Source organism: Rhinoraja longicauda, chromosome 19, assembly GCF_053455715.1.
Source record: "Rhinoraja longicauda isolate Sanriku21f chromosome 19, sRhiLon1.1, whole genome shotgun sequence".
NCBI lineage: Eukaryota > Metazoa > Chordata > Chondrichthyes > Rajiformes > Arhynchobatidae > Rhinoraja > Rhinoraja longicauda.
The window spans coordinates 34,293,260-34,305,688 of NC_135971.1; the positions used below are offsets into that span (position 1 = coordinate 34,293,260).

The 12,429-nt window shown below is 43.5% G+C and overlaps 1 protein-coding gene across 1 annotated transcript in view; it reads left to right on the plus strand.

The window, feature by feature from the left end:
- LOC144602773 (zinc-binding protein A33-like) overlaps positions 1-12,429 on the plus strand; it is a 29,835-nt gene that overhangs the window by 5,045 nt on the left and 12,361 nt on the right. Inside the window, exon 2 of the mRNA XM_078415907.1 lies at positions 12,256-12,351. Within this exon, the coding sequence (XP_078272033.1) occupies positions 12,256-12,351 (96 nt within the window). The remainder of the gene's footprint in view (positions 1-12,255; positions 12,352-12,429) is intronic.

Here is a 12,429-nt window from a genome sequence, read left to right on the forward strand (position 1 = left end):
CAATGGGTCTTGCACCAATCCCTGAGGCACACTAGTCTCTGGCCTCCTATCTGAAAAGCAACACACCACGACCACACTCTGCTTCCTTCCATGAAGCCAATTCTGGATCCAGTCAGCTATCTCTCCCTGGATGACATGCAATCTAACCTCCAGAGCAGCCTAACGTGCGGAACCTTATCCAAGGCCTTACTGAAGTGCACAAAGACAACATGTACGGCCTTGCCCTCATCAACCTTCTGGGTTTAAAGAACCCAAATGAAATCTGTGAGACACGCTCTCCCATTTGTCGATCCAAATGCATATATCTTATTCCTCAGAATCCTTTCCAGTAAATTGCCTACAACAGATGTAATGCCAACTGGTATATAGTTCCTAGGCTTTTACTTGAAACCCTTCTTAAATAGAGGCACAACATTAGCCACCCTCCAGTCACCCGGCACCTCACTCGTGTCTAATGATGATTCGTATTGTCTCCAAGAGGCTCCTGCGGTTTTTTTTCTCCAGCTTCTCACAATGTCAGCTACGTCTGATCAGGCCCGAGAGATTTATCTACCTCCATGTGCCTCACTATATCCAGTACCTCCTCAATGGCAAAACTGACTGTCCTCAAGACATCTCCATTAACTGTCCCGACTTCCCCAATTTTCATGTCCTTCTTGACAGTAAAAATAGAGCAGACATACTCATAGAAGAGCCAAAAGGACACAAAGTGCTGGAGTAACTCAGCAGGTCAGGCAGCATCTCTGCAAAACATGGATAGATGATGTTTTGGATCGTGACTCCTTTGTGATTTTTAGAGATACAGCGCTGAAACAGGCCCTTCGGCCCACCGGGTCCGCGCCGCCCAGTGATCCCCGCACATTAACACTATCCTACACCCGCTAGGGACAATTTTCATCTGCAGATCTCTGTTTCTACTCATTGAAGACTTTGCTCACTTCCTGCAGCTCCTCACATACTGTAGATGACCACTTTGATTTCTGACGGTCCCTATTCTCTCTCTAGTTCTCTATTTCTTTCTCTCACATTCCCTCAATGTACTCAATGTAGGAAAGACATTCTTGCCATAGAGGGAGTACAGAGAAGGTTCACCAGATTGATTCCTGGGATGGCAGGACTTTCATATGTAGAAAGACTGGATAGACTCGGCTTGTACTCGCTGGAATTTAGAAGATTGAGGGGGGATCTTATAGAAACATACAAAATTCTTAAAGTGTTGGACAGGCTAGATGCAGGAAGATTGTTCCCGATGTTGGGGAAGTCCAGAACAAGGGGTCACAGTTTAAGGATAAGGGGGAAGTCTTTTAGGACCGAGATGAGAAAGTTATTTTTCACACAGAGAGTTGTGAGTCTGTGGAATTCTCTGCCACAGAAGGTAGTTGAGGCCAGTTCATTGGCTATATTTAAGAGGGAGTTGGATGTGGCCCTTGTGGCTAAAGGGATCAGGGGGTATGGAGAGAAGGCAGGTACGGGATACTGAGTTGGATGATCAGCCATGATCATATTGAATGGCGGTGCAGGCTCGAAGGGCCGAATGGCCTACTCCTGCACCTATTTTCTATGTTTCTATGTACTTGTACAATACATTTGAATTCTCTATCGTATCTGGCAGAGCACTCTCTTGCCCCCGTTTTTCCCTCCTGTTTTCCTTTCTAAGTATGCTTAGTCCTCTGAACTCCTCTAGGGATACACTTGATCCGAGCTCCCTCTACCTGTCCCGTGCTTCCTGCTTTTTCCTGAACAGAGTTTCAATTTCCCTCGTCATCCAGGCTTTCTTACTCCCACCTGCCTTGCCCTTCACTTGAACAGGAAAATGCCTGCATTCAACTTTTACCATCACACTCTTAATAGCATCCCACTTTCCGGCCGTCCCTTTACCTGCAAACAGCCTACTCCAATCAACTTTTACAAGTCTGCCTCTGCCAGTTCTCTGACCAGCCTGACTATCCCCTGATTAAATTTTATCTCTGTATGCTTTGTTGTCTCCTTCCCCTCGCTAACAATGATCTATGCTACATTTTCCTTGACCTCCACCCCCTTTGATGTCTCGTCTTCACGCCTTGCCCTTCCTTATATCTGTGCCTCCCTCTCCTCTGACTCTCAGTCTGAAGAAGGGTCTCGACCTGAAAGGTCATCCATTTCTTCTATCCAGAGATGCTGCCTGGCCCACTGAGTTCCAGGAAAAATGTTCTGGAAGTTGGGGGAGTCCAGAACCAGGGGTCACAGTTTAAGAATAAGGGGTGGGCCATTTAGGACTGAGACGAGGAAAAACCTTTTCCCCAGAGAGTTGTGAATCTGTGGAATTCTCTGCCACAGAAGGCAGTGGAGGCCAATTCACTGGATGTTTTCAAGAGGGAGTTATATTTAGCTCTTCGGGCTAAAGGAATCAAGGGATATGGGGAAAAAAACAGGAATGGGGTACTAATTTTAGATGATCAGCCATGATCATATTGAATGGTGGTGCTGGCGTCGAAGGGCCGAACAGCCCACTCCTGCACATTTTTTTCTATGTTATTCCAGCGTTTTGTATCTATCTTCTTTTTTTTTTTTTTTTTTAATTTTTGAAAAGCATATGTACAAATAGAAATAAAAGACACATTTGTTACAGAGTTCTTACATAGCTTCAATTTAAAAAATTTTAAAGAGAGAAAATAAAAAAAATAAAGAAGAAAGGAAAAAAAACAAGAAAAAAACCCAAAAAACTATAAACTATTGGGAAGAGAGAATAAAAGGATTAAAAAAAAAGATATAACTATAAAAATTAAAGGGAGTAGATCCGGGAGACAATAACCACAGTTGTACATCCAACCCCTAACTCAAGTTTCAACTTTTAATTTTAATTTTTTATTTTAGTCCTGTGCCAAACCCGTTTACTTTTCTAAAAATTCAATAAATGGAGACCATATTTTAAAAAATAACTCAGGTTTGTCAATTAAGGCAAATCTTATTTTTTCCAAATGCAGGGTCTCTGTCATTTCCGTAGTCCACATTTTAATTGTGGGGGTTATTGGTTTTTTCCAAAATTTAAGTATTAATTTTTTCGCAGTTATTAGACTGTAATCAAGAAAATGTACCTGACTTGTTGTAAAGTTTGTAGTATGTTCTGATAATCCTAATATAATTAATTTTGGATCCATATCCAATTGCTGGTTAATAACTTTAGAAACTATTTTAAAAATCTCCAACCAGAAGTTTTGCATTTTTATACAAGTTACGAAAATATGAGTTAAATTAGCTTCTTGAAATTGACATTTATCACAAATAGGAGAGATACTGGGAAAAATCCTATTTAATTTCGTCTTCGAATAATGTAACCAATGTAATTAAGGAATGTCTAGTATTTAATGAACATTGGTGTATATGTTGTAAACTTTCATCCCATATATCTTGCATTATGAGTTGATTCAATTCGTCCTCCCATGCTCGTCTATAAGATTTTGATGACGGAATGTCAGTGTCTAGGAGAGTATTATAAATAAAGGATATTAATTTATTTGAATTATAATGTTGATTCAGGCATACATCAAGTGTTTCTGGACCTCTAAACTTATATTCCTGCATGTGTAATTTTACATAATCTCTAAGTTGTAAATATCTAAAATAATTATTAACATGTAATCCGTACTTCTGCTGTAAATCCTGAAAAGAAAGAAAAGTTCCCTTATGATAAAGATCTCCCACCCTTTTAATTCCATAACTTTTCCATTGAGCAAATCCTCTATCTAAGACAGACGGTTTAAAAGAAGGGTTATTCGCAATAGGAAGGAAAACAGATAATTTACTCAATTTTAACGTAAGATTTAATTGTTTCCAGGTACGGATAACACTGTGTATAATGGGATTACCTCCATATGTTTTTTTATTTAAATTTATTGGAGCTAAGAGGATCGCACCAATATCGAATGGTAAACAATCCTCTTTCTCCATCTTTAACCAATCCGGTTGTTGATCAGAATCATCCAACCAGCAGGTTATATTTATAATATTAACCGCCCAATAATAAAATAAGAAGTTAGGTAAGGCAATTCCTCCATTAGTTTTAGACTTACATAGATGTCTTTTATTTATTCTATGAGTCTTGTAGTCCCAAATAAAATTAGTAACAATTGAATCAATTAAAAAAAAAAACTTTTTTGGAAGATAGATCGGAATTGCTTGAAATAAGTATAGAAGCTGTGGAAGAAAGATCATCTTTATAGCATTACTACGACCAACTAATGATATAGGAAGTGTTTTCCAAAATTGGATATTTAAAATTTAATTTAAATAAAGAAGTATATTTCCTAGTCACGTAGATTCCAAGATATTTAAACTTTTCATAGGCAATTTTAAAAGGAAATTGTTGAAGTATGGCCGGATTGTGTTCCATTTTTGGCATAAGTTCACTTTTGTACCAGTTAATTCTATAACCTGAAAATGAACCAAATTGAGTTATGAGATTTAATAAATTCGGAATGCTAATTTCTGGCTTTGTAATATATATTAATACATCATCCACATATAAAGAAATTTTATTGGTTGTATGTTTAGTATTATAGCCATGAATATCTGAATTTGATCTAATACTCTCAGCAAGTGGTTCTATAACAAGGGCAAATAGAAGCGGTGATAGTGGGCATCCTTGTCTACAACCCCTAGATAAATGAAATTTGGATGACAGCATTTGATTAGTTAATATTCTAGCTGTTGGGGATGTATATAAAAGTTTCACCCATGAACAAAAATTTTCACCTAATTGAAATTTTTCCATCACTGAGAAAAGATAGGGCCATTCTACTTGATCAAATGCTTTTTCAGCATCTAGCGAGATGATTGCTAAATCTTCGTTTAATAGTCTATTTGAATATATTATATTGAACAAGCGTCTCAAATTGAAAAATGAATATCGTTTGGCTATAAAGCCTGATTGATCGGGGTGTATCAATTTATCTATAACTAGACTTAATCTATGAGCTAAGATTTTCACTAATATCTTCTGAAACCTGTATCTATCTTCTGATATCATCAAAGTTGTTCTTGCCCCAGTTCAGAACTTTCATTTGAAGACCAGCCATAACTATAAAGCTAATTTAATTGTGGTCGATGTCCCAAAAGGCCTACCCTCCAACACTTCAGTCACTTGCCCGTCCATATTTCCTGAGAGTAGGTCAAGCTTTGCCCTCTGCGTTGTAGGATCCTCTACATATTGGCTCAGGAGACTTTCCTGAACACATTTGACAAATTCCATCCGGTCTAAGCCCTTGATGCTATGGCCTTCCTAGTCTATATTGGGAAGGTTACAATTCCCTACTATGTGACAGCCTTATTATTCTCGCAACTGCCTGCAATCTCCTGGCATATTAGCTCTTCATCATGTTGGCTATTTGGCAGCCTGTAGTACACTCTCAACAAGGTGATCATTCCCTTTTTATTTCTCAGCTCCACCCAAACAGCCTCACTGGACGAATCGTTATTAACGTCACCCCAAATAATCGCCATGAAGTTCTCCTTAATCAGTAAAGCAACTGCCCCTTCTCTTTTACCCACACCTCTATCTCGCCTTCAGCATCTGTACACTGAAACGTTAATGTTAATGTGTTGGAAGGACTTGAGACACAAAAGTAACTCAGCGGGTCAGACAGCATCTCTTGAGAAAAGGAATAGGTGACGTTCGGGTCGAGGCCCTTCTTCACACCTGCTGAGATGCTTGTTTACACCAACGATAGACACAAAATGCTGGAATAACTCAGGGGGTCAGGTAGCATCCCTGGAGAAAAGGAATCGTAATTGAATAAAGTAATTCAGGTCTGAAGAAGGGTCTGAACCAGAAACGTCATCTATTCAATTGCTCCACAGATGCTGCCTGACCTGCTGAGTTACTCCAGCATTTTGTGTTTGTCCCTGAAACATTAAGCTGCCGGTCCTGTCTCTCCCTTAACCAGGCTTCCATAAAGGCTACAACATTCCAGTCGCACGTACCTACCTATCCAGGCCCTGTTCTCATCCGCCTCACCCATCATGCCTTTTACATTGAAATAGATGCTAATGAATCCTCACTCCCAGCTTTGCTCCTGCATACAGACCTTGCTTTCATCAACCTCTAGCCTGACCTGTATCACTCCTGCTGTGAATCACATCCCACTGCCAATCTAGTTAACAACCAACCCGATCAGCACTAGTAAACATACTTGCCAGGATATTGGTTCCCCTGCAGTTTAGCAGCAACCCATTTGACTCTGCATTAAAGTTTGACAAGCAAGTCAACGCTGTGGTAAAAGCCAGCTTCTTCCATCTTCGTACCATTAGCTAAAATCAAACCATTCCTCCAATTTGACGACATTGAAAAAATCATCCACGTATTCATTTCCTCTCGCCTCGACTACTGCAACTCCCTATACACTGGGATCAGCCAATCAACCCTGTCCCGCCTGGAATTGGTCCAAAACGCCGCAGCGAGACTCCTGACGGGTACCCGTAAAAGGGACCACTTCACCCCGATTCTGGCCTCTCTCCACTGTCTCCCAGTACAGTACAGAATCAACTTCAAGCTCCTCCTATTCACATAGAAAGCCCTAAACCCCCCTATATAAAAACATTTCTAACCCACCACTCTATCTCCAGGTCCCTCAGGTCGGCCGACATGGGGCTACTGACTATCCCGCGGTCTAGGCTTAAGCTCAGCGGTGACCGCGCTTTTGCAGTTGCAGCTCCTAGACTGTGGAACAGCATCCCTCTCCCCATCAGATCTGCCCCCTCCATCCACTCCTTTAAGTCCAGGCTCAAAACCTATTTCTACTCCCTAGCGTTTGAGGCCCTCTGAGGGGGCGCTGTGAATTGTTTATGTATGTGCTGTTATGTTTGTGTGCCATTGTATGTTTGTTCTTAGTACATGAACTGATGTACAGCACTTTGGTCAACGTGGGTTGTTTTTAAATATGCTCTACAAATAAACTTGACTTCACGATCCCTCTTCATTAGGTCACCTCTGCCCCAGAACAGATCCCAATGGCCCAAACATCTGAATCCCCGCCCCCTGCACTAACTCCTCAGCTGCTCATTCACGTCCTATCTTCCCATTCTTGCCCTCACTGGCACGTGGCACTGGGAACAGACCAGAGATTACTACCCTGGAGGTCCCACACTTTAGCCTTTTGCCTAACTCCCTGTGTTCACTCCGCAGGGTCTCATCCCTCTTCCTACCTAGGAGGGAGATAAACGGGCGGCAATGGGAAAAGCTGGTGGAAGGAAGAGGTGAGGTTGTGATGTGATACAAGGAAACTTCAAAAGGGATATTGACTGTGTGAGCAAGAACGTTGAAAACAATATAGTACAGGTACCGGCCCTTCAGCCCACAAAGTCTGTGCTGAACAGTTTGGCAAGTTGAACTACTCCCCTCTGCCTGAACCTGATCCATATCCCTCCATTCCATGCATGTGCTTATCTAAATGCCACTTCACCACTATTATATCAGTCTCCACCATTACCCCTGTCAGATATCCACCACCTCTCTGTGTCAACAACAACACTGACCCCACATATTTCCTTTAATATTTCTGCCTCTGACCCTGAAGCTCTGCCCTCTCGTCTGGGACATTTCCACCCTTTGGAAAAGGTTTTGAATGTCTGCCCTATTTATGCCTCTTATAATTTTATATACTTCCATCAGCTCTCCCCCCTCAACCTCCAACATCTAGAAGGTATCACAAGAAGCTGGAGTAACTCAGCGGGTCAGGCGGCATCTCAGGAGAGAAGGAATGGGTGACATTTCGGGTCGAGACCCTTCTTCAGACATCTAGAAAATGCCATCCACGTTTGTAACATGGCTGATGGGATACAATGTGGTGGAAAATAATATTGGCAAATAGCTTGATAAAGTACTGATTAAAAATTGACATTCAAAGTTAAGGTTAAGGTTGTCCTGGGTCACAGAAAGCTAATCGGCAATAACATCTAGTGATTTGTCTGAGGAATGGTTAGATTAAATTATATTGTATTGTCACATGCACCTAGGCACAGTGAATTGCTTTGTTTTGCTTACAACTCGGTAAAATCACACAGCGAACCTCACCAAGGCAGTACACCACGTTACTGGCACCAACAAAGTCACAAAAGGTCACTGAACCGTCCTTTCTTCTGCTTGCCGCTGCACCAGGCCCCAACCAGAACATCGATGGCCCATTTCCCTCCACAGATGCTGCCTGACCTGCTCAGTTTTTCCACCACACCGACAGACCCGCCCTCACAAGCATTGTTCCCCCTGTGTTCTACCTGCCTGTATCCACTGCTACTGTATCCTCTGTCATGCAATGGCAGACCTGTTCCCCAGTGTTACAGTAATACGAATGTACCTTCCAGTACAGTACTGCTGAGTTTGGGACTGTGTGTGGAACCTGGTTCTGGACTTGGCTGAGAAGATCAGTGGGGTCGTAAGTGATATGAGCAGAATTAGGACTCTTGGCCCATCATGTCAACTCTGCCATTCAATCATGGCTGATCTATCTGTCTCTCCTAAGCTCATTCTCCTAACTTCTCCCCATAACCCCTGACAGCTGTACTAATCAAGACGGGGACTGCAGTGGACCAAGAGAGTGTCTAGACGTGGCATCGATGGGGTCGAGAGAGTTGATGGGCGACCCGATCACTGGGGGAGGGGAGGGGGGGGGGGGGTGGGGAGGGTGGCTGTGCAACGTCATTGCTTTAAGGCTTGGTCTTGTTCATTATCACCATGATTATTTTCTATTGTATCTTTATGCTTATTGCTGTTGCAAACAAATGGTTGATTTCTTTGAGAGAAGTTTAGATAAGCCCTGCAAGGCTATAGACAGCCCTTCTTGCATGTTAAACGTGTTTCCAATATCTGGAGAAATGTAAATTTATTACCCCATCAAAAATATTGAAGGCTGTCTCTAAAATATGGAGGCCGTTAAAAATGTAGGAGTGGTAGTGTTGCTGCCTTACAGCGCCAGAGACCCAGGTTCGATCCTGACAATGGGTGATCTCTGTATGGAGTTTGTACGTTTTCCCCGTGACCTGCGTGGGCTTTCTATGGGATCTCCGGTTTCCTCCCACACTCCAAAGACGAACAGGGTTATAGGCTAATTGGCCTGGTAACAAATTATAAATTGTCCCCAGTGTGTGTGGGATAGTGTTGGTGTGCGGGGATCACTGGTCGGTGTGGACTGTGGGCAGGAGGGCCTGTTTTCGAGCTGGATTTCTAAACTAAACTAAAGATATCCAATGTTGTGTGCTTGTGCTACCTTTCCTTAGATTTCTTACTTGGGTGATTCATTCTTACTTTGTGATTACAGAATTGGTGGGGTGGGGGGGGGGGATGGTGGGGGCGGAATGGAATGTGAACTATAAATAGCTTGTTGCCAAGATATGGCTGCAAGTAAACTCGGGTATAAACAACACAACTCGGTTGGTCAGTCACTCTGAAAGCTGCTGTAATAGAGGGGAGAGATTCCCATTTATGGGGGAGTGGCAGAGAGTCTGCATATTCCATGGTGGTCGGAGTTAAACAAATAAACACAACAATAAACACAATCTCAAATAATGACAGGGTACAAATAGGAAGAAAAGGGAAGTAATAGGTGGGGACTGCCAGAATGTGTAGCTGGTTTTTACAAAATCTCACAAAGTGTTGGAGTAACTCAGTAGTATAAGAAGATAACTGCAGATGCTGGTACAAATCGAAGGTTTTTATTCACAAAATGCTGGAGTAACTCAGCAGGTCAGGCAGCATCTCGGGAGAGAAGGAATGGGTGACGTTTCGGGTCGAGACCCTTCTTCAGACTGACCCTTCTTCAGACATCAGTCTGAAGAAGGGTCTCGACTCGAAACGTCACCCATTTCTTCTCTCCCGAGATGCTGCCTGACCTGCTGAGTTACTCCAGCATTTTGGAAGTAACTCAGTAGGTCAGGCACCATCTCTGGAGAACCTGGATAGAAACGTTGTCAGTGCCAGAAACGTAGTGCATCTTTGTGTTCTGCCAAGGTGAAGTCTGTGGTAGGATTTTACCATATTTAGCTTTTAGTTCAGTTTAGAGATACAGCGCGGAAACAGGGCCTTCAGCCGAACGGGTCTGCACCGACCAGTTTACCTACATACCTGTAAATCTTTGGAGTGCGGAAGGAAGCCGAAGATCTCGGGATCGATCCCGGGTCTCCGGCGCTGCAAGTGCTGTCAGGCAGCAACTCCACCGATGTGCCACCGTGCCGCCCTTCTGGGTGAAAACAACAATGTTGCCCCACAACAAAGATTGTATGCAACAACGAAGAATCTCACTCTACCCAGGTACATGTGACAACAAAGTATCATTGAATCATTGTAGATGTTGTTTCAGGTCAGGATCCACCTTCTGACCCGCTGAGTTAATCCAGCACTTTGTGTCCAGTCTGAATATAGGTCCGAAATGTCACTTCTCCAGAGGTGCTGTGTGACCTTCTGAGTTACTCCAACACTTTGTGACTTTTTTTTTGTAAACCAGCATTTTCAGTTCCTTGTTTCTGTAATGTACAACTGGTAATCGCATCAAGAAACGTTTCCTATCAGAATGCTTCACTCTGATCCCATGTAACCACCGTGCCTAAACAACAAGTTTCAAATGCTGCCATTGGACTCAGAGTTTCATTGAGAATTCAATTATCGTACTGCCACTGTTCCATCCTTGTCTCAGAGGGTGGTGAATCTCTGGAATTCTGTGCCCCTGAGGGTGGTGGAGGCTGGATCATCAGACATATTTAAGTTGGAGAAGGAAAAAATATTTGAAAGGATAAAGATGCTGACTATCTACCCTGCTTGTGTCTCTCATAATTTTATAAACTTTGTTTAAAAGAAAAATGTCAATCGACTTCCCATTCTCTCCTGATAACTCAAGCACCACCCCGTCCAGAAAACATTACTGTGATTTTTTTCAGCTCTGAGAAATATTGGAGGGGTAACGACAATGTTGATCAATAAGTCTGAAGAAGGGTCTCGACCCGAAACGTCACCCATTCCTTCTCTCCTGAGATGCTGCCTGACCTGCTGAGTTACGCCAGCATTTTGTGAATAACGTTGATAAATAAGAATAGTTGAGACCAGCAGAGCCAGCCATGATCCCACTGAATGGTGGGCCGGACTTAAGGGGCTGAGTGGCCTGCTCCTGCTCCTGCTCCTGCTCCTGCTCCTGCTCCTGCTCCTGGTCCTGCTCCTGCTCCTGGTCCTGGTCCTGGTCCTGCCCCTGCTCCTGCTCCTGGTCCTGGTCCTGCTCCTGCTCCTGGTCCTGCTCCTGCTCCTGGTCCTGCTCCTGCTCCTGGTCCTGCTCCTGCTCCTGGTCCTGGTCCTGGTCCTGCCCCTGCTCCTGCTCCTGCTGTTGTCTCCTGCTCCCGCTGTTGTCTCCTGCTGTTGTCTCCTGCTGTTGTCTCCTGCTGTGGTCTCCTGCTCCTGCTCCTGCTCCTGCTCCTGCTGTTGTCTCCTGCCCTTCGATATCTGGAGCAAAGATGGCTGAGAGTCACATCCAGATGAAAGGATGAGAAGCACTCACTGTCCACACGCCCCACGCTTGCAGTTTTCAGCCTGAACAAGGGTCCAGACCTGAAGACCGCCTGTCCGTTCCCTCCACTGATGCTGCCTGACCCGCTGAGTTACTTCAGCACTTCATGTTCTGCTGAGCTTGCAGTTTGTCTGGTGAGGTTGAATCACTAAATCATTGAAAGATACAGCATGGATACAGACTCTTCGCCTCTCTAAGCCCACCCCAGCTATCGATCACCCATTCGCACCAGATCCATGTTATCCCACTTCCTCAGCCACTCACCCACATACTAGGAGCAACGTACAGAGGTCGATTAAACAGGTACAAGCTCACATGTTTTAGGGATGTGGGAGGAAACTGCAGCACCCAGAAGAAACCAACATGGTCACAGGGAGGACGTGCAAACTCCACACAGACAGTGCATTAATCATGTATTGTCTTTCTGCCGACTGGTTAGCGTGCAACAAAAGCTGTTCACTGTACCTCGGTACAGGTGACAATAAACAACTGAAACAGACAACAGCAGGGGTCAGGATCTAACCCAGGTCTCTGGGGCTGTGAGGCAGCAATGTGTTTTAAACTGTCTGATGTGGCTGAAGATTATGACATTAAAGACTTTAATCCACTTCCATGGAAATGCTCTGGCCTGGCGTGTATTTTGGGGCATTTTCTGTGTTTGTGTTGTCTTTTGCTGACTTACTGATTCTGCTCAGTAATCTGTCAGTGCCTGCACTAATACTGTGCACCTTTTCACCAGGACAGGTTGGAAAAATCCAAAGATGTTCTCCAGATCCAAAAGGAGCAAGCAAGTCACAGTCAGAGCCAACAAGAAGCAAAGATTTATAAAATCAAGGTACGATTTCTCACACCAGGTTTAGTTTTGAAGTGACCTATGCACATTGAACTTACAGGTAGTTCAGTTCAGAGATAG